Source organism: Lathyrus oleraceus, chromosome 4 (assembly GCF_024323335.1).
Source record: "Lathyrus oleraceus cultivar Zhongwan6 chromosome 4, CAAS_Psat_ZW6_1.0, whole genome shotgun sequence".
In the NCBI taxonomy this organism is placed as follows: domain Eukaryota; kingdom Viridiplantae; phylum Streptophyta; class Magnoliopsida; order Fabales; family Fabaceae; genus Lathyrus; species Lathyrus oleraceus.
In genome coordinates, this window is record NC_066582.1 from 45,451,744 (window position 1) to 45,477,668 (window position 25,925).

General features: G+C 35.9%; 3 protein-coding genes across 4 annotated transcripts; 2 read left to right on the forward strand and 1 right to left on the reverse strand.

Moving 5' to 3' along the window:
- Positions 1-1,454: 1,454 nt before the first annotated feature.
- Positions 1,455-2,201, reverse strand: LOC127135923 (uncharacterized). The gene has a single exon (XM_051062547.1). It carries the CDS (start codon positions 2,199-2,201, stop codon positions 1,455-1,457), a length of 747 nt encoding a protein of 248 aa, XP_050918504.1.
- A 3,654-nt stretch (positions 2,202-5,855) lies between these two features.
- Positions 5,856-11,612, forward strand: LOC127138797 (probable inactive DNA (cytosine-5)-methyltransferase DRM3). Of its 2 annotated transcripts, XM_051065330.1 has the most exons (11): positions 5,856-6,037; positions 6,356-6,468; positions 6,648-6,744; positions 6,861-6,907; positions 7,060-7,155; positions 7,958-8,056; positions 8,545-8,644; positions 8,935-9,053; positions 9,263-9,362; positions 9,596-9,675; positions 10,062-11,612. In XM_051065330.1, the coding sequence occupies exons 2-11, from the start codon at positions 6,361-6,363 to the stop codon at positions 11,469-11,471; spliced, it is 2,256 nt and encodes a 751-aa protein (XP_050921287.1). In that variant the 5' UTR covers positions 5,856-6,037; positions 6,356-6,360; the 3' UTR covers positions 11,472-11,612. The 2 variants fall into 2 exon arrangements, with proteins under 2 accessions (XP_050921287.1, XP_050921288.1); XM_051065331.1 differs by lacking the exons at positions 5,856-6,037; positions 6,356-6,468 and having other exon boundaries at positions 6,669-6,755.
- Positions 11,613-22,127: 10,515 nt separating this feature from the next.
- On the forward strand, positions 22,128-24,251 carry LOC127135924 (uncharacterized). Its single transcript, XM_051062548.1, has 3 exons — positions 22,128-22,484; positions 22,791-23,654; positions 23,739-24,251. Exons 1-3 carry the CDS (start codon positions 22,128-22,130, stop codon positions 24,249-24,251), a joined length of 1,734 nt encoding a protein of 577 aa, XP_050918505.1.
- Positions 24,252-25,925: the final 1,674 nt, after the last annotated feature.

Consider the following 25,925-nt stretch of genomic DNA (forward strand, 5'->3'; position numbering starts at 1 on the left):
TAAAATCAAAACTGGAGTTGTAGTCAACCTTTTCTTCAGCTATACGAAACTGTTCCCACAACGAACGTCCCATACAAACGGTTTACCTTTGCAAGTCAAATGAGTTAACGAAAGTTCCAGCTTGGAAAAGCCTTCAACAAACCTGCGGTAATAACCAACCAAGGCCAAAAAGCTTATAATCTCTATCACCGACATCGAAGCCTCCCATTGTAAAACTGCATCTACCTTGGGTGGATCCACAAAAATACCACCACCTAAAATAAGATGACCAAGAAAGCTAACCTCTTTTAATCAGAATTCACACTTCGACAACTTAGCATAAAGCTTCTTCTCCTTCAACACTTGCAATACAACTCGCAAATGCTCAGCATGCTCTTCTTCTGATTTAGAATAGATCAGAATGTCATTAATAAATACCACAACAAAACGATCCAAGTAAGTATGAAAAATACGATTCATGTACTCCATAAATACTCTGGGTGCATTAGAAACACCGAACAAAGTCACCAAATACTTATAGTGTCCATATCGAGTTCTAAACACCGTTTTCTGTACATCTTCATCCTTCACTCTAATCTGGTGGTAACCTGGCATCAAATAAATTTTGCTAAACACAAGTGCACCCACCAACTAATCCATCAAGTCATATATTCTCGGAAGTGGATACTTGTTCTTAATCGTCACTTTATTCAATTGTCGATAATCCACACACAACCTCATGCTACCGTCTTTCTTCTTTACCAACAATATTGGAGCTCCCCAAGGCGACACACTTAGTCTCACAAATCTCTTTTCTAGCAGATCTTCTAATTGTTTCTTCAACTCTACTAACTCCGATGAATATATCATGTACGGTATCATAGAAGCATGTATGGTACCAGGGACAAGATCAATAGAAAACTCAACCTTTCTCTCTTGCGGTACATCTAAAATTTCATCTGGAAACACCTCTAGAAAATCCCGCACTACCTGAAATTCATCAATCATTGCCGGACTCTTAGCAGATAATGCCGCGAACAACACAAACACCCGGGCTTCCTCTTACAAATCTCCTTTAGCCATCTAGCAGACAAGAAACCAACTTCTTTCTCCTCATCAGGAGTAAGAAACTGCACCAACTTGTTATAATAATTGATATGAACATGGTTGAACTCCAACCAATTCATCCCCAAGATGACATCAAGATTCTCCAATGGCAAGCAAATAAGATCAATGCCAAAATATTTTTCAAAGATTAACAGAGGACAATTCAAACAAACTGAAGTAGTAGTCACCGAACCCTTATCAGGAGTTTGGACAACCATTTCTCCATTCATAGAAGACACAACAAGGCCTAACCTTTTCACACACTCAGCAATAATAAAAGAATGAGTAACACCAGTATCGATAATAGAAATCAAATGTGTATTATTAATATAACATATACCTCTGATCAACCTGTCATCCCTGGAAGTCTAAGTCCCAGTCAGAGCGAACACCATCCCTCCAGTTGAAGTTTGCTTAGGCTTTGAGCAATGAGTGCTGATATGTACTAGTTCACCATAGTTATAGCAAGTCACCACATTCTCTTTGCAATCATCAACTAGGTGTCTTGACTTCTCACACTTGTAACACTTCTTCACATCACTCTTGCACTCACTGACACGATGGCCCAATTTACCGCACCTATAACACTTAAGAGGAGTAGGCCCACCTCCTCCACCTGACCTCTTACCATCAATAACTCTCTGTTTATCTTTATCAGTTGGAGCATTATATGGCTTCCCACAGTTCAGATTCTGCTTTCGTCTTCTCTCGCTCATCCCCTTATAGTGAGCCGACCAAGCCTTACTATCATCCTCATAAATTCTATAGTTGTTCACCAACTCTGGAAACCTCCTGATTTGTTGGTATCCAATCGCCTGCTTAATTCCAAGATGCAACCCATTCTCTAATTTAATACACTTTGAGAACTCAGCAGTCGCCTCACTGTAATGAGGGTAGAATTTAGCAAGTTCCACAAATCTGACATCATACTTAACAACCGACAAGTTACCCTGCTTCAGCTCCAAAAACTCAATCTCCTTCTTCCCACGAACATCCTCATGAAAACACTTTCTTAGAAATTCCCTGTAAAACACAACCCAAGTTACAACTTTAGTTGCAACATCCAACACCTGACGAGTGTTGATCCACCAGCCATCAGCTTCCTCAGCTAACATATGCGTACCGAACCGTACCTTATGTGCTTTAGAGAAATCCATCACTCTGAAAATCCTCTCAATCTCCCTGAGCCAAGTCCGCACTCCATCAGGATCGTACCTACCCTTGAAAGTAGATGGATTATTCCTCTGGAACTTCCCTAAATGTCGAACTCATCGTTCCCACCATCATTAGGCTGATTCTACACAACTTGAGTAGCAACCTGCAAAGCAGTAGCAATAGCAACGTCATTTCTTTCAACCATTTGTTGTTTCACACCACCAACAACAATAATGGTTAAAGAGACAACATCGACAGTATTCAACTATTACACCACACCGACTCAACAAATTCGTTGGACAAACCGACCTGTTATGATACCACTATGTAACACCCTAAATTTCCCCCGTGTAAACTTAAAACATTTATCAGAGCAAAACAATTCAATATACAATTTAGGATGATACACTACAACATACAATCAACCTGATCAATCGAAAAGACATGTAACACTTGACGTTTATGAAAATAGTAGTAATAACTATAGGTCTGAATGTTAACTTTTATTAAATAGCAGCGAAACAACGATAACAAACAGTTAACTTAACATATCCAACATCAACATAACATGTCATTATAAGAAATGTTAAAACATAACAAAAGACATAAAGTTCCAAATTCCCCGGTGTTACACATCAGAGCAGACGCCGACACTAAAATAAAATGGAAGACTTCATCTTCCACTCACATCTGAGCTTTTATTGCGAATTATATGCATGTTACCCACGTGGCGGCAACATTAAAACAGACAGGGGTGAGATATCATAATTAGATAAAGGAAATTATGATAATAAGTAAGCATCAGATTATCACATGCACATCACCCATTCCACAACACATTTCCATATAATCCACACAATAACTATCCACATATAATAGTAACATCACAATTATCCATACGAAACAACAACAACACAACTATCCAAACAGGATAACAACATAACAACCATCCGACATAATAACAACATAATCAATCATCCACACAATAACAAATGCAACCAATGTGCAATGCAACGAGACTCAACAACTCGACTCAATACATGTGGTACCAATACATGAACACTCAGGTTCACCGCTTCGATTCTCACCTCCTAGGATCAAAACCACCAATTTGTTACCATCACCTCCGATAACGACTCACTGATTCCATCACCCCCGAAATCAGATACCGGTCCAATCCACATAATGGGATTTAAGACCCACCAACAATAAACCATTTGTCCAACAACATGAATGCATGCAACATATTATACATGCAACAACATCATGCACAATGATCCACCACCATAGTCAAGGTACATCGCTAATACTGGCCAACATGTATCAAACACATGTTATACAACTTAAAAACTTCAGCATACAACATAACAAGCAACAACAATGCATTTAAGGTTATGTCACACCACCACATAAACATTACAATTCATTTCAACATCTTCACACAGAAAATATTCATTTTCAGGTACTGAAATCAATTTTAAATGAAAGTACACACTCTCAGTTTTCTGACGCTTCGAATAACACTCGAAACGGACACTTATAGCAAACGTTATGAATTTTTAAAATTTTTAAGAAATTGGTTCCAGTGTAACCGGTTACCATAAAACCAGTAACTGGTTATACTACACACTATAACGTAACCCACTACCAACACACGTAGTAACCGGTTACCCCAAAACCGATAACCGATCACACCCCCGTTTTCCAGCCCCTGCGTGGCCTCTATTTCACAGGGTAACCGATTACCCAAAAACCTGTAACCAGTCACACCATCTAATTTTTTGCCCCAAAACGTGTTTTTAAGCGATGTAACAAATTACTCCAATTCTGGTAATCGATTACACTGTCGCATAAGCATTTTTCTGCAACTTTTTCAAAACGAAAATTACTTAAAATTCATCCTAAAACCCCATTTTTCTTACAAATCGTTTATACCACAATTTAACACGAAAAAACACTTTTCCAACATTCAAAATCCCCACTTATTAACATCGAAAACACTCATAACTCAGTTCCGACTCTAACCCGAAACAACATCAATCACATAACATCGACATCATACAATCCAATCAATTTTATGATTCCAACAACAACAATTCATCATTCCAACATCAGTAACAACATCAACATACCACACACAGTTCAAAAATTTACCAATTATCACAATGATCGTGAATATAGAGAAGAAGAACACAAAACTTACATGACATAATCTACCCACCATCATCATGTTAACCCTTAGATAATCAGAACCTCACTCTTATCTTAGAGTTCCTAGCAATAGATTATTTGACCTTCAACAATGGTGAATTCTCCTATTGGGCCTTAACCTCTTCTTCTCCCTTTCTCAATTTCTTCTCTTTTCTCCCAAATATTATGTTCTTTGTGTTTCTATCTCACTATCTCATTTTCTATTTTTATTGTAATTGTTGTTATTTTATTAACTTATTATATTATCACTAATTTCTTAATGATAATACTAATACTAATAATAATAATAACAATAACCCACTCAATTAACTAAATAATAATAACTAATATAATTAATTAGTTTTACTCACCACACCACCGTTTCTACACTTTTGCTCACACACCTCCAATACCTTAATTTATATAATTCTAAGGCAACTACCTCACACCAAGGGTAACATTACACATCTAAACATCAATCAACACAACATAACCACAACTATCACATAATTAAATTACAAAAATAATTTAAATCAAATCGGGGTGTTACAAGTACACATGCTTTTTTTATTATAAATTATTTAAGAAGGGGAGACGCTAGGAGGAGTGACACATGCATGCAAAAGACTATTGAACATGCGTCAAAATGAGTGACGCATGCATGCAATATTGATAAAAAGCAATAGACAATGGTGCTAGGAGGAGTGACGCGTGCATGCAATATTAGCTTTTTGCATGCACGCGCTATGGATAGTGACGCCTTAGTGCAAACAAGCAATGCATGCGTCATAAGCAGTGTCGTCTGTTCTTGTCGTGTAATTTTTGTTTTGTTTGAAAAGTGGTTAGTTTGGTAAATAGTTTGAAAATATGATTATTTTAATATTTAATTTGAAAATAGTGGTTATTTAAAAAAAACTTCTTATGAGAAACTATTTCATATAATTAAATCAATTTATAAAAAAAATTGATTCTGAATCGATTTTAAATTGAATTAGAATTGTTTAAATTAAATAATTCAATTAATTAATTTTTAAATGATTATTTTTTACGGGACAATGCAATTTAGATGAGTAATGTAATTTGGTTAACCATATTTTTGCATATTCCTATCAAATATTTATGATATTTTTTTAACTTGCAATTTTCTTATTATTTATTTAACAAATAAAAAATGTTTCACCATATAATTAAAGAAAAAAGTTAATTTCATTCATTTCAAAGTAATATAAATAAAAAACAAAATCACATAATCTTTCTATTTAAATCATCACATTACTTTCCAAATTTGTAACAAAAACAAATTAACCACATTCACTTTCCATTTATTTCCCATCCAAACAAAACATTAGCGTAAAACAGACATCACTATTTGGCACGGCACAGGACCCACGAATCTATTCTCTCCACACGCACGCAGTATAAGTTATAACACTACTTTAATAACTTTTACTGTCCTGTAAAACGTTAACTGTACTTCTCACTCTTCACCTCTCTTCCTGTTCGTAACCCAACCGAACCGAACCCTGTTTCAGCTTTTCTATCTCGGTCGTGTGGAGCGAGTGCTCACCACGCGCCTCCGCACTCTCATCAATTGCACTCCGATCAGGTATTCCCCAACCTCCAGTTGCATTTTTTTTCTCACACTCACATTTTCTTTGAGTTTCGGTTCTTGCATGAAACCTAAACCAGTTAGGTTACGGATTACGTTCGGTGCAATCGTAATCTGAATTCAATTATTCTTTTTTTGATCACCTATCAGAAATTTCTTATCTTTCTTCCTAATTTTCCATGTGTTCATGCGTAAAGGCTTTTGTAATTTTGGTGTTGCAACACTGATTGAGGTCGTTTTTTAAAACCTATGTGTTGCTTTAGAAATGCTTCATGTATGATGCATTGATAAATTGTTGCTTTTATTTATATACAGGTGAAATGGCTGGTACTTCAAGTGGAAGAGAAGGAAAAAATGTTATTTTCCCAAAATCTGAGGACTTTGATTATGGAGTGTCACCTTATACTACTCTTTCAAGGGGTTTTGGGGTATGACTTTTCTATTCAAATGCATCAATCGATCAGACTTATGTGCATATATTTTTCAAGATGCATTTTCTTGATGTTTGCTTTATGATATGTATCATAACATATAACATTTGAAAGACTAATTCTTTTCAATGACTATTGATTTACTTATGTTGAATTTCTTGGTTCATAATCATCAGGAAACTGCTGCAAGTTCATCTGGAAGCAAAGTACGGGCGTTCTTTATTGGGATGGGATTCTTGCCGGGTCTTGTTGATAAAGTGATAGAAGAGAATGGTACATTATGTGTGAGCAAGATGCTTTAGTCTTGTGCCGATTTGATAGGCTTCTGATAAATTTCACTTTTCCACTTGCGGTAATGTGGCTCTGAATGATTTTCTTTTGTTTTATAGGTGAAGAAAATTCTGACGTATTGTTAGAGATTCTCTTGAGATCTTCGGTGAGTAGAAACTTGTAATAACATTTGGTAGTTGTCTTAAGAGATTAGAAACTTGTAATAACATTTGGTAGTTGTCTTAAGAGATTAGAAACTTGTATTAACATTTGGTAGTTGTGTTTACTCTTTGTTCTATTGATTTGTTAATACTGCAGACAAATGGCGACTCATCAGATTCTTTGGAAGGCTCTCTTAGTACAAGCCAGCATAGAAGTATCCCTAATTTCTTTCCCAATGCTCACTCAAACGAGGTAGCTTCTTTCACTCCATGCCCTTTATTTTTTGCTTCCGGATCCCGTATGGATTAAATATTTAATGAGAATTTGACTTTTGCTTTCTTTAATGTAAAAGTAGTTTATTAACTCGTTAAGTGCTGACCATCCTTCCCTTTCCTAGTTCTATGAGTTGATGATATTTCTTATCTTGCTTTATAAGTTATGTCACACAATGTTCCTTTAGTATTTTTTGCTCCTAATTTCTAAGCAATTTGCTTATTTAGATAGTTCTGCTCCCAAGTCACATGAGTTGTGCAGGCACACATTTGTGTGGTTAAATAGCCATGAAGAAAAGATTGTTCAAATTTAATGTTACTGGTGTACAAGAGTTTTTAATTGAGGTTGAATGTTGTTGAGATCCTTGTTATTCCTCCCATAATAGTATCCCCTTCACATGTTTATTTCTAGTGTTCTTGGCGCGAAGAGGTGTGTTGAGATCCCTCTTATTCCTCCCACATTAGTCTACACTTCAAATATGACTTAGCTAGTGTTTGTAAGGCTTGGATAGTCCTCACCTTATAAGCCGATTTTACGGGGTTGAGTTATACTCTGAGCATTTTCTAAGCATTGCAATAAGATAATTGTATATATAGGTGCTTCATTGAGTTAGGAACCCCCAAGAATAGGATAAATGTTTTGATGTTTCTGTATACATGTTTTTGTTGTTTTTTCATTTGAAATTAAACTTTCCATATTTGTCACTTAAAGGACTAATCCGATGTAAATGTTTTATTTGTAAATTTTAACTTCCTTTTGTACTTTCCTTGCAACTATGTAGGCTATTCAAATATCAAATTCACAGTCTTCTGATTCTCTCGATAGTTTGTTTGATGATAAGGATCCTCCCGAAGTTTCCACGGCCAATCAACCAAAAGAGGTATTTCCTTAAATTTATTTAGGGCACATCATGGTAGGAATGAGTTGAATATGCGATTTGGAATTGGTTTGGCTATATTGCATGCTATAAGATTTGTTGACAATAACTTACTACCCACTAGCTCTTCTAATACGTGCTTGCATTTATCTGCCATCGTATGTTGGTTTAATCTTTTCATGTTCATGTGTACGCTTATGTTAAACAAAATTCAAAATATCTATTTTCTTTTAAATAGGAGTGCTAAGAAAACCTACTTTTTGGCACACTCGTGGACATAGTCTTTATGATCGGTTCATTTTTTAGAACGAAGTCAAATTACTTTTCTAGGGTTACAAATGACTATGTGTTTATATATTTCCCCTCAACGTCATTGGAATTGAGACCCTTCATTGTGTTCGGTTGCAACATTATCTTCTAGTTTCAACCAGCTCCTTAATATTGCTTATATTGTGTATTTCTATTGGATAACTGCTTACAAAATCTCTCAGGAGCCTGATGAGCTTAGTGACGATTTTGAAGACAAAAGTAGTACCTTATTGATGATGAATTTCTCTGTGGAGGAAGTTGAATTTGCAATCCGTAAACTTGGTATGTGAATTGTATATCACATGCACGTACTTATCATCTTATCAGTTTTGTCTTGTCGCACTTGACCTGAAAACTTGTGTTGTATCAGTCTTTTTTCTTTAGTCAAGGAAGTGAGATTGGAGCTTGATATACATATGCTCTTCGTTGATTTATTTTTTTATAATAGAAAGCATAGAGAGAATAGACATTTTCAGTTGTAACTGATTTTCATTGATGTGAAAGTTAGTTACAAGAGATCATATACATTTATGGATTTCTTGCTTCAATGGAGATTTATTGATTCATTGCAGGCAATAAAGCATCCATTCCTGAGCTGGTGGATTTCATCTTTGCTGCCCAGATTGCTAAAGTAATGAAAAAGGAGGAAGCCGAAGAAGATGATATCACCTGTTATGTTCGAGAAAAGGAGGTTTATATACTTGACTCAATCAATGAGATTTTTCAGGAAATGTTTACTATGCTTCTATAAGTTAAAACTTAGACCAACCCTCAAATATAATGATGATACTTTATCATACTTTATCGCCTTTCAATAAATTTGCCTTCTTATTGTGTTGGTATATATATATTTTGCATCGCCTTTGTTATACATCTAACTTTTATACCGGTGGATCACAGATTAGCCATGAAGAACTCTACGGAATTATGGCAAAAACGCTTCAGTTGTTTGAAATGGGCTTCTCTGAGAACGAAATATCCTCAGCAGTTGATAAATTAGGTAATTGTGAAAGCTGATCTTTTGTAAACTGTGAAACTGTAACTTGTGTCTCAAGAGTTATAAGATGAGTTCCTTGGAATGCAACTCGTGTCACCACTAACTTTATGTAAACTTTGAAAATATTGTATTCATTTCCTTTTTTTGTAAAAATGTATTCGTTTCCTTTATTTAGACTTAATTGTTATTTATTACTCTCTAGGTCATTAGCTTACTATTAGCTGGCTGTTTTTCAGGTCCAGATGTTCCAATTTCAGAGCTTGCAAACTTTATTTTTGCAGAACAAAATGGGACGGAATATGTGATGGAATCTAAGGTTAGATTTTATGCCAACTGTTCTAAAATGTACTATTAAATTTACCGTTGGATTAAAAGTTATTATCATATAGATCATATCTATAAACTTTTATCTTAACATTTTTTTTTATAAAACATATCTACGTAAGAACCATTTGATTATAAACTTATTGTTTAAATTATGAGTTTTAACACAAATAATCAATATAATAAAATAAATAGATAATACTCAACAGTTAATTTGGCAAAAACCGCAATCTTTTTAAGTTTAAAAATGTGTGTTAGTGTCCAAATATTTGTAGTGCTAAAAAACTGTTTTATTGTAAGCTAAACTGGTACCATGTTCAGTCATTTTCAAGTAATAATTGACTATTTACTGAATGATGAAATTTCTTGCTTGGCTAGTATCCCTCCGGGCCTGCTTATTCTTGGATCAAAGAAGAACAACAATCCGATTTGTATGGTACATCAGAAGTGAAAGTTGAGGATTTCAGTCACAAACCTTCACAGTCAAGGCAGGTGAACTTAGAGGGAACTGCCACTGGCAAAAGGGTGAACTTTGAAGGAACTAGCACGGGCGAAAGGGTGAACTTTGAAGGAACTAGCACTGGCGAAAGGGTGAAGGAAGAAGATTACATCGATGAATTTGCTGATGACGTGAAATATTCCGACATTATGGAAAATGATAGAAACAAGAGGCCGAAGTATGAACATGATGATAATTCGAACTCTAGTCTTGATCCTTATTGGGTGGAAGAAAAGGTGGATACAATTGTTGCCACAATGTCAAGACGTAACAAATCAAATCCGTCCAGGTGTCTAAGTAGTGTGGCAGCAAAGCCTCCATTTTTCTTATTTGGAAATGTTTCGAACATAACATACGAGTCATGGAAAAAAATGAGTCAGTTTCTGTATTGTATTGAACCTGAGTTTGTGAACACCGAGTTCTTTTCTGCCTTGAATAGAATAGAAGGTTATATTCACAATCTTCCAACAGAAAACAGGTTCCACATTCTTCCAAGGCCGCCTATGACTATCGAGGAAGCAGTACCCCGGGCAAAGAAATGGTGGCCTCCTTGGGATTCAAGGAAACAGTTGAACTGCAACTATTATGAAACTCGTGGAATAGCTCAACTTTGTGATAGACTAGGAACGGATCTTGCTGACGCTGGGGGAGTACTCACATCTCAACAGCAGAGAGACATTCTTCGATATTGTCGTGGTTTGAATCTCGTGTGGACTGGTAAATACAAACTTGGTCCAATAGAGCCTGAACACATGGAGCGTATCTTAGGCTATCCTCTGAATCACACTCAATCTGCTGAATGCGATTTGACAGAAAGACTTCAATTGCTAAGATGCTGCTTCCAAACAGATACATTAGGATATCATCTTTCAGTATTGAAGCCCATTTTTCCTAATGGCTTGACACTGCTTTCGGTTTTTAGTGGAATCGGCGGGGCTGAAGTTTCCCTTCACCGCCTTGGTATTAAAATAAAAGCTCTTGTCTCGGTTGAGACTTCTGCAACTAAGAGGAAGATTCTCGAGAAGTGGTGGCACAGTTCTGGACAAACCGGGACTTTGGTTCAGATCGAAGATATCCAAAAGCTGACCAGTAGAAAGTTTGAGAATCTAATCAGTAAACTCGGTGTTTTCGATTTGGTCATTTATCAGAACCCGTGCTCTCAGCCAATTATTGCCAGGCCTCAGGCAGTTGGAAGTATGTCAGCTGTAGAGTTTTCAGTGTTTTGTGAATCTGTTCGTGTATTACAACGCGTAAGAGGTCTGTGTGAAAGGATGTGCGTCGATGAATAGTATCTTGTTGTGTAGTAAATCAAATTGGTCGTTGTTTTTGGTTGCATGATGCCTTGTTTTTTAGACATCCTGACAGAGGTGGTTGTTGTAAAATATGTGACATTTTCAGTGCAGGGAATTCATAGACTCGACTCTTTATTACTTTGGCGTTTAAGTCACATTACTACAACACCCTCCGTAATCTAATTTTTGCTTATATAAAATGGATAATGCTAACTTAAGAAATTCACTTTAATTGAAAAAAACAATTAAAAATTATTATATATTTTTATTAAAATTAATACATAATTTTTAATATAATATTATTTTCTTTAATTCTTAACTTGTATTCGGATCATAAGTTAGCACAATTTATTTAAAAAAATTGATTTTTGTTTTTGTTGGTCTGGTTACTCCGGTTCGGGGCCAATTTTGATATTAAATGGTTTTAATTTCGGGGCCAATTTTGATATTAAATGGTTTTAATTTCTTTTAATCGCAGTTGTTGGGAATTGAATCGTGGTCCTCTTTACCAAGTTAAGCTTCAATCTTCACTTAATTTAAATGTCAATATGATCAATACTTTAAGATTAGCTTATCTTATTATTATTATTATTATTATTATTATTATTATTATTATTATTATTATTATTATTATTATTGCTATTATTATTATTATTATTATTATTTATTATTATTATTAAATTTTAAAATTTCCGATATTAATGAAAATATTTTATTTGAAAATACAAAATCACTTGGAAATTCCCGGAATTTTCATAATTTATTTTAAAATTTTCGGTAGTTAACTTTTTCCCTTCTTTTGCAGTGAAATACAAAGCCAAAGACGACACTATTGCAGACATAGTGAGATATAGAGTTGCATATCAGATTAGGATTGCTAAGGTTGAGTCTTCCCAGATACGAGTTTTGGACGAATGGTTCTAACTGGTTCACACTGGAAACAGTTGGTTGAGTAGAGTCAATTCCACGCACCTCGTAGCACTTGACGCTGACTGGTACAATCAGTTGAGCAACCTAGAGATGAGGTGGTCCAGCCAGATACTGCTGTTGCAGATGAGGTGGTTTCTGATGAGGTGGTTGCTGAGGTGGTCCAGCCAGATACTGCTGACACAGAGGTTACGACTCCTTTGACCGAGCCCTCTGTGCACATTGATGGAGGATTTCCTGGAGGATACATTAACCGGTCGGTGCTTACTGAGTATGCTGATTGTCGCTACTGGGGTAACAAAACCGGGGACTGAAACCGTTTTCAAAAATGAAACAAAAGAGTCACCTCCGAATTTTATTTATTCCTATAAGAAGGAAAGGGGAAATAGTCGATAAAACCCATAGAAAAAGGAGATGCACACGGGAAGCACAATTACGGGTAAAGAATCGGTCTCGTAACCGAGATTGGGTCCGGAAGTCGGTTACGCAAGGAAAAAGTATTAACACACCTCACGTCCATGGTACTCCATGGAAACTGTCATACCCTAATTTTTAACACTAGGATCCCACATATCATTTGCATCTTGCATACAAACAAGGTCACATCTTTGTCCTCCCCCTCTCATCTTTGGGTTTGCCTTTTATAGGGATCATCAAGCACCTCTTTGTTGGTGTTTTACCTTTATGTTTATATGTTTATTTCTTATGTAACCACTAATAAAAATAGAAAAAATATGTCTTGTTTTCATTAAGTTTATTGTGTAAGATAGGGCTTGTCATCAAGAGCATCAAGCATGACTCATCAGCTAGGGTTTTGTTGATTCACTAATCAAAATAGCAAAAATATGTCTTGTTTTCTTTAAGTTTATTGTGTAAGGTAGGGCTTGTCATCAAGAGCATCAAGCATGGTTCATTAGCTAGGGTTTTGTTGATTCCTCAAGTCAAATTGTGTTCAACCATTGATTCTCAAGGGGATTATCTCTCAAAACACGATCTCTAAGGTTTTCAAGCATCTTACAATCTCATTTTGATCAAGAGTATCTCAAAGTTTTGTGATTTATTTCTCAAGAAAAGTCAAAGGTTCATGTGCTTATTTTCATGCCTTCTTCAATAAGTTACCTTAAACTTTGAGCAATCTAATCAAAAGACATTCAAGGACACCTTATTTTGAGTTCATATGATCATACATGTACTTTGGAATACAAGGAAAGTCCAAGTGCACAAGTTTATTCCAAGGGGTTTGACCAAAAAGTCAACATTTGAAGTCAAAGTTCAAAGGATCACGACTCCTTCAATTCTCAATATTTTTGAATGCTTCTTTTTGCATACGACTCTTCTCAATATCCTTTACAACTTCTCTTTACATGAAAAAGGCCAACTATGCTTGGAGGATCATCAAAAGTTGGAAGACATTATAGGTCATTTGTGGATTTAGTGAAATTTGACCTATTATCAAGTGACTTTTCTCAACTTTCAAGAATTATAACTTCTTCAAGTTTCAACATTTGAGGCTGATTCTTTTTGCATAATATCATTTGTGATGTCCTCTACAAGTTTACTTCAAGGATTAAAGTCAAATTATGCTTGGAAGGCCATGGAATTTTTTGAGATATTACAGGTCATTTTCAGCCATTTGGGACTTAGAATTTTCTAAGTTACATTACCAGATTTTCGTGCCAACTTCAACATGTCATAACTTTGTGCTCAAGCATCCAAATGCAAACTTTCTTGGCATATTATGATCTTTGATATGATGTCAACAAATTGCAAGAAGAATGAGATCAAAAAGCCTCTTGAGCAAGATGCCCCATTGAGTTAAACATGGTGACTTGGAACTGAAGAAATCACCAAGATCAGATTTTGAACTTCACTAATCCTCAATTGCAAGCCAAATTACCACACATTTTGGACCTAAACATGTTTAGTAAAGTCTCCAGAAGTTAATTGACTCTTAAAATGCATGTTTTGACTGAGTTTTGATGGATTTGTAAGTCACACTTTTCACACATCATGAGCAATTCTTTTTGCACGACTTGAGCATCATTTGGCCCGTATGAGATAACCAATCACATCCCATATAAATAGAACAACATATTTGATTCATTCCCAAGCTTTTGAGAGCCAAAGAACCCTTGCTTCAGTGTAAAATGTTTCTAGAAAATTGAGCTATCGTGTTTTGATTTCCAGCTTTATTTAATCCAATTTCTTTATTCCATTAGCACCTTCAGTCTTCTCTGAAGCTTTTGCAATAATTCCCAAGCTCTGAGACCTTATGAAGTGACCTGACCAGATCAAGCTTCATCAACTTCTAATCATCATTTGGACAAGGTAGTTCTGAGCATCATTTGAACTCAAACAAGTTGCCACAATATAGTCCTTCACTCTCCAATGTTTTCCCTTAACATATCTAGTGTTGATTGATTGTGTTCATCATTTAATTTTATTTTTCGTGGCTTGCTTGTTTCTGAAACTTCTCTAAAATTCTTCATGCTCAAATTAGATAAATAAATTTTGAGCATGAGGTTGAATTCGTGATGAGGAGACGATCACATTGGTGGTAGTCTCATGTTCTGAATTTACCAAACGATGAAACTCCGGTAAGGGATCATCGGGGAAGATGATCGGAGTTATTTCAGGTTATCTGAGTTTGGCCATACACGTTGGCAATTTGAAATGTTATTATTGGTCCGTTTTGAATGTAATCCAGTGTTTTATTTTGGCTAATTTTCATTGTGCGCCCTAACTTGATGATTGTTGGATCTGCCACGTCTATTAATGAGGTCAAATCCAACGTTCTGTGTATTTTCTAATTTTATTTCTTTTTCTTTTTTCATTTTAAATTGCATTTTCTTTGAAAATTCATAGTAAATTCATTTTTCATACAAAAAATCCCAAAATGATTTTTAAAATTCTCTTTTATTTTTATTCATCTGATTTTTATTTTTCCATATTTTATTTTCTCGATTTTCTATTTTTCTTGAATTTATTCTTTTTTTTTCCTTTTTTTCAATTGGTTTTAAAGTATTTTTATGCATTTTTAAATTCTGAAAAATTTATTTTATGTCTCTTATTTTATTTCCAACCTTCCAAAATTTTCTTGGCCATTTATTTAGTGATTTGAAGGGACTTTATGGATTTTCTCTTTTTATTTCCCTTTTAAAATTCATTTAAAAAATATTTTTCAAGGCATTTTATTTTATTTTCTTGTTTGACTTTTGTTGACTTCTGTCGGCCTTGGATCTTGACTATTTTGATCATATGTCTCATCAAATTCAATGGATCTTGGGTGTTGATGGGGTGAAAACCCTAATCCACCAAAATGGATGATTAAATTTGATGATGACTTGATCAATCCCTTGATCCAATTTGGGTTTGGTTTCTCTTCTTCTTCTTCTTCATCCCTTTGTCTTCCTTTTTTCTTTTGATCAATTGGATGTGTTGTGGCCATCTTGTTTATGATGTGTGGATTGGTGCTTGGTGAACTTTCATAATTTCAAATCTACCTTCTAATTGATCATGGATCATTTAAGGTACTTTGGATTGATGCATAAGTTTATCCTAAGTATCATGAAGTGTGGATTGAAGTAATGGACCATCCTCCTAGCCTTTGTGCTTGATCCATCCTCTTTCTTTCTTTTTGTGTGGCATAACTTTAGGATAATGATTTACATATCATTTCTCTAACATGTATTAACACAAATATCATTATTGACCAACCTCAGATAGTTGTAACAACTACGTAAGTCTAATTACGATTGCTTAACATAACGTTAAGTTTGTCCCGAAAGTAAGTCATTTTTATAAGTGAGATTGTAAGTCTCCTACTTCCCATGGCATTGTGTGAAAAATATTGCTTCTTTTCACATAAGAGAGCTAGTGGCATACTTGTTGATTTTATCCAAGTTGGAGTCCTTCTCATGGTGATGTAGAGGTCCATGTTTTCATACTTGTGGGTGAATAATTGAGTGGTTTCCCAAAAATGACAAGTTACCTTTCTATTCTTGACTACTAACACGATTCACTTGTTGGTGTAAGCCTTAGAGGCCAATACTTTTGGTACTTGTATCGAATTATTTATTAATAATAAAAGGCTTTTTCTTTATTATGTTTGTTTAATAAAGTCCCTAGAATAGCTAGTCCGTTTAATGTATCAAGTGTGACTTAATCATGAGATCCCATTAAACATAAGGACACTCTTCTTAAAGTATCCGTAGTCGAGCTTTGTTGTAAAGTGGGATAATATTAAAGCATTAAGACTATTATATATATAGACTGATGATCACATCTCATGGGTCATGGATAAGGAGTTATCAAGTCTTAAACATATGTATGAATTTTAAGAGTAATATTTATACTGGATTGACCCGCTATGAGAATAGTATATAGAATGTTATGCAAAGTGTCATAAGTTATTCTCAAGGTGATAGTGGTGTATACCACCCTTCGACCTGAAAACACTATGGACCCTAGATGTAGAGTCGAGAGTCGAGTGCCTTATTGCTTATCAAACGTTGTCCGTAACTGGATGACCATAAAGACAGTTGATAGATACTCCACGAAGCATGCTGAGGGACATGAGTGACCTAGATGGAATTTGCCCATCTTGCGTAACAGGATAAATGTCTAAGGCCCAATATTGAATTGGACAAGAATGACACGTTTTATGCCTTGTGTTCAATATAGACATAAGGGTAAAAGGGTAATTATACACATAAGTATTATCACAAAAGGATTTGTCAGATCACATGACATTTTCGTGTCTTGGGTAGCAATGATGTGTTGCTAGATACCACTCACTGTTTATTATGTTAAATACGTGATTTAATATAATTACCAATGTCGCGAGAACCTACAGGGTCACGCACAAAAGGACGGATTGATGAGAGATAGAGTAAATAAGGAACATCGTAAGGTACGATGCACTTAAGTGAATTGTAGAACATTGTAAGGTATGGTGCACTTAAGTAGAATACGAAATATGGTAACGTACCACGTGCTTAAGTGATTTTGTTATATCATAAGATATGGGCCACATACACTTAAGTGGGCTTTTTAACTTACAGCCCACACAAGTGGTTCTATAAATAGAACCCTTGTGCAGAATAATTTGTGCATATGAAATTTCGTTTCTCTCTCTCTCTCTCTCTCTCTCTCTCTCTCTCTCACACACACACACACACACACACACACACACACACACACACACATACACACACATACACACACACACACACACACACACACACACTTAAAGCCTTCATTCGTAGCAGCTAGCACTAAGATTGAAGGAATCCGTTCGTGTGGACTGAGTAGAGGCGTTGTCACCATTCAATGTTCGTGATCACTCCTTAGATCTGCATCAAAGGTTTCAATCACCACAAGGGATGACGATTCTATCACTGATCATGCCCATTCGTAAGGATCACTAAAGGAGAAATTTTTAATTTCCATTGCGTTTTGGATCGCTATTCTCCTTCACCATTAACATATTAGTGTATTAACTTTACTTTAATGTCATTTATCTTATGCTCTTTATTTATTTTTCTGTTTACTTTATACTTTTATTTTAGAATCTCATATCATATTGTTTGTGCTTATGCTATTTTCTCTTTGTCCACTTAAACCTTTGTTTATGTTTATGCTCTTTTTTTCTTTTAAAGACATTAATAAAGGAAAAACCCCTAAAAATTGGTTCTCTTGATTCATGGACTTAAAGTTATTATCATTGGTATTGTTGTGGAGTTATGGATTTATGACTAGGATCTTGACCCTTGCTTAGGAGATTGTGAATTAAGACATTGGGATTCATCTAGTACCTTTGACTTTGGGCTTCTTTTGAAGACCTGGCTTGGTTATCTTGGTTTCATCTGACACATGGATCATTCTTTGTTTATTTGGCTTGCTTGAGGCTTAATCCAAAAGAGGGAATTCTTGCTTGACTTATGTCATAAAGCTTGCTATCTCTTGGTCAGATATTTCCTCCCTAGATTTTACTTTATGTTCAGGATAGTCTCTTCTTCTACTCCCCTTCTTTAATTTTCAAAATCTTCTCGCTTTATTTTCAAAACCTTCTTGTTTTCAGACTTGAACCACTTTCTCAATAAACCTTGACTTTTGTCAATTGATTTTCAAAATCTTTTGTTAATAAATGCTAACACATTTTAAGCATATTCGAAACCAATTTCAAAAGACCAAAAAATACATAAATCATTCTAACTATTTTGTGCACTTTTTCTTTTAAAACCTTTTTTTCTCAAAGTTTAGACATGAGTCATTTCCATATTAGAGATATAATTCTCCTATCCCCATAACATTGATGATAAATCTTTTCCTTCTAAGAGAGCTAGTGACACACTTGTTGATCTTTATCCAAGTTGGAGCCCTTCTCCGTGGTGATGCAAAGTTCTCATACTTGTGGGTGACTAGTTGAGTATTCTCCTAAAAATGACAAAATGTATTTTCATTAAAAGTGAATCAAAATAAACATATTTGTTACTTTTACCACGAACTACGAGGTTTTGATCCTCCATTGCACCTTGTTGGTACGTAGGCATGAGACTCAGGAAGTCTTGGCAAACACAAAAAATCATAAAAACATTTCTCTTCTCATCTCCCCAATCTTCTGCAAACAACACCATTTTTTAAAAGCCAAATGTATAGATTTTCAAAGAGGTTCCTATAGAGTACTATAGATGTTTAGGGTGCAAATACCTTCCCTTTTCATAACCAACATTCGGACCCTTATCTCTTTTTTATTAGTTTTGTTTTAAAACTTCTTTGGGTTTTGTTTGTTCTTTTTCCCTTTCTTTTGGAAATAATAAAAGTGCAGTGACGACTCTTGTTTTGTGAGTTAAGTTAATCAATAGCTTAATCTCAAAAAATTTACTGCTACAAAAAAGTGGCGACTCTGCTGGGGAGTAATCCTTAGTGAATTTAGCCTACCTTTGTTTATCTGTATATTATGTTTGTTATTGTTTATTATTGTTTGTTTTGTATAGGTGCTTGATGATCTCTGTATGGTGAGATAAGTCTTATACCCAGACTTGAGTGCTCTTATAATAGTAGGGGGTATAGTCTTGTTTGGATTACGTGGAGTTAATCCTTAATAAGCTGACTTGAGATCCCCCGCTCAGTGGAGGCCCCTTTGGGATTATTGATGTATTACGAATAGTTGTGATTGGCATTACTTTTTCCGACCTAGGAGCCCGAGAAACTAAGGACCTTAGAACCCTTATCCCATCTTGAACTTTTAGGACGTAGTGCGGTGACTATTCAGGTGTAGACTTGAATTAGTTGTTATGGGATACTACACTCAAATGAGTTTCTCTTGAGAAAATTATTGGTTGGCGAGTAGTCGTTTAAGCCGGTAATATCCAAAAGATGGAATTATGTCTCTGGGAACTTTTTTAGAACCTTGTTCTACAGGTGGTTATACCCTTAGTACATACATTGTGGGTTGGTTCTTACCCTTGGCTCCATGCTCGTGACTCCAAACCTTTGGACCTTGCTTGTGTGCCTTGTGTGATCTTGTTTGTGGTTGTTGAGTCACACACTCATTGCATTCATGAGCATTTTTCTCAATTTTCAAGGAACTTAGAGATTCTATGTGCAAACATCACATACATTTTGACCATGGATATTGGAAGAAGGAATACTTGGAAATACAGTTTCAGATGTCCTGAAGCTATCATCTTTTGTGGATGATCCTAATGATTTCAGAGATCGTTTTGGAAGACTTTTGTTTGTTCTAGATACTAATGTTGAAGATGGCCTTCTTTGTACCCTGGTTCAGTTCTACGATCCCTTCTATCGGTGCTTCACTTTCTCGAATTATCAATTATTTCCTACTGTGGAGGAGTATGCTTATCTTTTGTATATACCAGTTTCTGATAGGGTTCCTTTTTGTGGTTTGGAAGGGATTCTAGAATCTCAAGTTATTGTTGGAGTTATTCACTTGAAGAAATCTGATGTAGATGCTAATCTCACTGTCAAATGAGGTATCATAGAGTTGACTTTAAATTTTTTGATTAAGAAAGCCTTTTCTTTTGCTAATGTTGATAGCATGGTGGCCTTTGAAGCTATTCTTGCCTTACTCATCTATGGTTTGGTCTTGTTTCCCAACATTGACAATTTTATTGATGTTAATGCTATTAGGATCTTTTTGGTTGGGAATCCTGTTCCAACTTTGCTTGGTGACACCTATTTCTCCATTCATCATAGTACTTCTAAGGGAAACAAAAATATTGTTTGTTGTGCACCTTTGTTGCACAAGTGGTTTATTTCGCACTTGCCACAGTCTCCTATCTTCAAAGAAAACAAGAGTTGTTTAAGGTGGTCTCAAAGACTTATGTCTCTTACCAATGATGACATCACTTGGTATTCTTCTGTTTATGAAAATGTCAAGATTATTGATAGTTATGGGGAGTTCTATGATGTGCCACTTCTTGGTACACAAGGAAGAATCAACTACAATCCAACTTTGGCAAGACGTCAACTTGGGTTCACTATGAAGGACATACCTAATAATACTTTGTTAGAAGGTTTATTTTTCCAAGAAGGGAGGGACACTCAAGGATTGGAGGCTAGGATGGTGCGTGCTTGGCACAATATTCATAGGAAAGGAAAAAGTGAGTTTGGATTGGATAACTATGTAGTTTTGGAGCCTTACACTAGTCGGGGTGAAGAGGAGAGCAAAAGAATTCAAGATGCCTTACGCCTATGAGAGGCCTATGTCTTTAGTAATGGTAAAATCACCCACTATTAATATTAAAAACATAGAGGAGTTGCACAAAACTTTGGATAGGATGAAGCAAGAGAAGGATGCTTGGGAAGACAAGTTTCACGCTTCAAACCTCGAGAAGATAGAATTGCAGAAGAAGCTGAAGGAAAATGATGACTTGATAGAGTTGTTTAAGCAACATGCTATGAAGAGTTCAAGGAACCAAGAAGATTTATTTTCCTTTAACATTTCATCATCTACTCATCTTCCTACTTTCGGTGTTTGGAAAGGCATTATAGATCAGCTCGTGATGGAGAAGGATGCCATGAAGAGCAACTATGAAAGAGAAATCAAAAGACTTCGCAAGAAGTATCATCTTGGAGTTGGGTCATCACCGAATATGATTCCATAGACCTAGTTTCTTTCCTCTTAAGTTTTAGGATTGTTGAGATTGTATTTCAGATTGTAATCCTTCCCATTATTAATAAAAATGAGATTTTTAATATTTCAAAAATGTGTTATTTCCTTTATGATGATTGAAGTTTGCTTTATATCTTGAAGTTCCTTGAAAACTTTGCATTTGCATTTTCATATCAAGCATCATGTTACATATTAGTCTTGCTTTGAGTAAGTTTGTCAGGTGTCTTATTTCGTCCTTTTCTTGGTCTTCGTTCAGACAAGTTGTCTCACCAGTACAACACCCGTGCTAATCAACAAAAGAAGATGGATCGTTTAGAGCAAGAGAATCATGAACTCCGTGAAGAAGTAACTACTTTGAGGGAATGTTTGGAAAGGCTCTCAGCCATGATGGAATTTCTGGTAGCTACTTACTTTCACCCTCCTCCTCAGGTTCCGCTTTAGAGGACTGTGATTTCTAAAATCACTTCTACGCCCATTTATGTGGCTCCAGTCAGTATTCCGCAACACTAAATGCCTCCTGGTTTCCCTTGGGGTATGCCTTCTAAATTTGCTCCAGAAGGATATTAGCCAGCTGTTGAAGTTCGTACATGGGATTTAATAGTACCCAGATTCGTACTTTCAACGATCTAGGAGAAGCTCTTATTCGTCAATACAAGTATAATGTTGACATGGCGCTGGACCGAGATCAACTTCATGCTACGTCCCAAAAGGATAAGGAAACTTTCAAAGAGTACGCGCAAAGATGGCGCGAGATTTCCGCACAGGTCAGTCTCTCATTAGAAGAGAAAGAGATAACAAAGCTTTTCTTGAAGACTTTAAGTTCGTTTTACTATGACAGAATGGTTGCAAGTGCTCCCAATGATTTTACCGAGATGGTAAACATGGGAAAGAGACTAGAAGAGGGAGTCAGTGAGGGACTATTGGTAAAAGAGAGTGGTTCATATGTAAGTTACAAGAGATATGGGAATGGTTTGCCCCAAAAGAAGGAACATAATGCTAATGCTATTTTGCAAGAAAAGCATATGAGATCTCCGAGAATCAATTAACGTCAACAACATGAGGCTTCAGTTACCCCGATTATTAATCCTGCTCTAGTTGTTCAAGTAGCACTAAATTATCAACCATGTTTTTAACAACGTACCCATCAAAAGAATCAACAGAACCGTGTCTAAAGACAAGCGCAATTTGATCCAATTCTGATGTCCTATGCTGAATTATTTCCTACTTTAATACAAAAGAATTTGGTATAGACTAGGACTCCACCAGTTATTCCAAAGGAGTTTCCATGGTGGTATAAATCAGATCATCATTGTGAATTCCATCAAGGTGCACCCGATCATGACATTGAAAATTGTTTTGCTTTGAAAGTTGAGGTGAGGCGACTAGTGCAAAGTGGTATTTTGTCTTTTGAAGACTCTGGGCCTAATGTGCAAGCCAATCCGTTTCCTAAACATGGTGGTGCAACTGTGAATATGGTTGTAGGGTGTAATGGAAAGTACGATGCCTTTGATGTCAATCTGATTAGAAGATTCTTGGTCGAGATGCATGCAACTTTGTGCAAGCTGAGTCATTATGAGAATGATCATGTTTCTTGTTGTATCTGTTCAAGAAACCCTCGAGGGTGTGTTGTGGTAAAGAGAGACTTACAAGAGATGCTAGATCAAAATCTTATACATATTACAAGAGATAGGGATGAAGATGAGCATGGTGTGAATGCCATGGTTCCTCATTTCAATATTCCTAAACGAGTTGTGATTGCCTTCAATAGTCAAAAGTCTGTTGTTTCTCCTTTGGTTATTTGTCTGGCAGGTCATACACCCTATGAATCTGACATAGTTGTTCCTTACAAATACAATGCTACAATGTTGGAGGATGGAAAGGAAATCCCTATCCCTTCCCTTTCTTTTATTGTGAATATTGCTGATGTGAGCGGTGTAATCTGGAGTTGTCGAGTATTTGCTTATGTGTCTCTTAAAAGAATTGAAGATACTTCAGTGGGTAAGCAAGCTCAGGTGGAAACTCCTGTTGTACAGTCTGATAAGTCCAGTGGTGTAAACCAGAAATCTTATCATGATGAAGTGCTAAAGCTGATTAAGAGAAGTGAATTTAATATGGTTGATCAATTATTGCATACCCCGTCCAAAATATCGGTCTTATCTTTGTTGATGAATTTGTAAGCTCACAGAGAGGCTTTGCAGAAGGTCTTAGAGCAAGCCTATGTAGATCATGATGTAACAATTGGTCAGTTCGATAGCATTGTGGCTAACATTACTACATGTAAAAATATAAGCTTTAGTGATGAAGAACTACTTGAGCAAGGGAGGAATCATAATTTGGCTTTGCACATTTCCATGAATTGCCAAGAAGATGCTTTATCCAATGTGCTGGTTGACACTGGCTTTTCTCTGAATGTTATGCCAAAGTGTACTCTGTCCAAGCTCTCTTATCAAGGTGATCCGATGAGGTTTAATGGGGTTGTTATGAAAGCCTTTGATGGCTCGAAGAAAAATGTGATTGGAGAAGTTGATCTCCCATTAAAGATAGGTTTGTGCTTATTTCAGATTACATTTCAAGTGATGGACATTCATCCTGCCTATAGTTGTCTCCTAGGTCGTCCATGGATTCACGAAGTTGGGGAAGTGACATCAACCCTCCATCAGAAGTTAAAACTTGTGAAGAACGGGAAGTTAGTGATTGTGGGTGGCGAATAAGCCATGTTGGTGAGTCATCTCTCTTCATTCTCGTATATTGATGATGGAAAAGCTATGGGAACTCCGTTCCAGGCTCTTTCTATTGTTGATAATATTGTTAAGAAGAATGGGTCATCCACGACTTCTTTGAAAGATGCCCAATAAGTTATAGAGAAGGGTCAATTTGTTGGATGGGGTCAAGTTGTTGAACCTACTGAGAACAAAAACATAGTTAGTTTAGGTTTCTCGCCTGGTGTAACCCATATGGATTTGAAGCGTATTCAAGAAGTTTTTCACAATGCTGACTTCATCCACTCCAAATATCAATTTGCTGCTGCAATCCTGGATGATGATTAAGAACAAGAAGCGCCAAAATTTGTGACGCACGGATTGATGTGCCAAAATTGGACTGCTATTGACGTTCCCTCTACTGTTCATTGTTATTTTCAAAAATCCTTTCACTATACCCAAGGTGAAAGCGAGTCTATGTGAGTTTTGTTTCAAGATTTTATCATCATTAATAAAATGTTATTTTGTTTATCCATATAATGTTTTCTCTTTTTGCTTTTTCTGAAAAAAAATGGTAACATAAAAATCCCGAGATAATAATCACTTTTTATATCTGCATCATAATTGTGCATTTATTTGTTCATATTCTAAAATCAAGCATAAAACTATTGTGCAGATTGATTGTTAAGCCCATTGAAAACAATGACGTTATGCCCTCTCCCGACTTTGAATTCCATGTGTTTGAAACGAAAGAAGAGGATGTTGAAGAGATTCCTGATGAGATTTCCCGTTTTCTTGAGCACGAGGAAAAAACCATTCATCCTCATAAAGAGCCATTGGAAGTGAATAATTTGGGTTCTGAAGAGAACAAGAAAGAAGTCAAGATTGGGACATTACTTTGCCCAAATGTTAAGAAGGGGATGATAGATCTTCTTATAGAATATGTGGATGTGTTTACTTGGTCTTATCAAGATATGTCAGACCTTGATATTGATATCGTGAAGCATAGATTACCATTGGAGCCAGAGTGTCCGCCAGTTAAATAGAAGTTAAGAAGAACTCATCCTGATAAGGCTGTTAAGATCAAAGAGGAGGTTCAGAAGCATATTGATGTTGGTTTCCTTGTTACTTCTGAGCATCCTCAATGGGTGGACAACATTGTGCCTATTCCAAAGAAGGATGGCAAAGTTCGGATGTGTGTTGATTATAGAGATTTGAACAAATCTAGCCCAAATGATGATTTTCCTCTACCACACATTGATATGTTGGTAGATAATACAACTAAGTCCAATGTCTTCTCCTTTATGGAAGGTTTCTTCGATTATAATCAGATCAAGATGGCACCCGAGAACACAGAAAAAACAACATTTATACACCGTGGGGAACATTATGTTATAGAGTGATGCCTTTCGATTTAAATAATGCTGGTGCAATGTACCAGGGAGCCATGACTACTCTTTTCCATGACATGATGCACAAAGAGATATAGGTCTATGTCGATGATATGGTTGCTAAGTCGAAGACTGAAGAAGATCATGTTGAGTATTATTTGAAGTTGTTTCAATGGTTGATAAAGTTTAAAATCCGCTTGAATCCTAATAAATGTACTTTTGGTGTCTATCCAGGGAAGTTCAGATGATCCAGAAGGACTGCTGGTCATTTTGATTCTTCGTCTAGACAGAAGAA

What these genes read in the sequence shown, in the direction of transcription:
- LOC127135923 (XM_051062547.1), bottom strand. Translation starts at nt 2,201, where the DNA reads ATGTTAGCTGAGGAAGCTGATGGCTGGTGGATCAACACTCGTCAGGTG.
- LOC127138797 (XM_051065330.1), top strand. Translation starts at nt 6,361, where the DNA reads ATGGCTGGTACTTCAAGTGGAAGAGAAGGAAAAAATGTTATTTTCCCA. An exon ending in TAAAGTGATAGAAGAGAATG is followed by an intron (nt 6,745 to 6,860) that starts GTACATTATGTG and finishes TTTGTTTTATAG; the next exon opens with GTGAAGAAAATTCTGACGTA. An exon ending in CCAATGCTCACTCAAACGAG is followed by an intron (nt 7,156 to 7,957) that starts GTAGCTTCTTTC and finishes GCAACTATGTAG; the next exon opens with GCTATTCAAATATCAAATTC.
- LOC127135924 (XM_051062548.1), top strand. Translation starts at nt 22,128, where the DNA reads ATGGGATTTAATAGTACCCAGATTCGTACTTTCAACGATCTAGGAGAA. An exon ending in TAAAAGAGAGTGGTTCATAT is followed by an intron (nt 22,485 to 22,790) that starts GTAAGTTACAAG and finishes AATTTGGTATAG; the next exon opens with ACTAGGACTCCACCAGTTAT. An exon ending in AGAGAAGTGAATTTAATATG is followed by an intron (nt 23,655 to 23,738) that starts GTTGATCAATTA and finishes GAGGCTTTGCAG; the next exon opens with AAGGTCTTAGAGCAAGCCTA.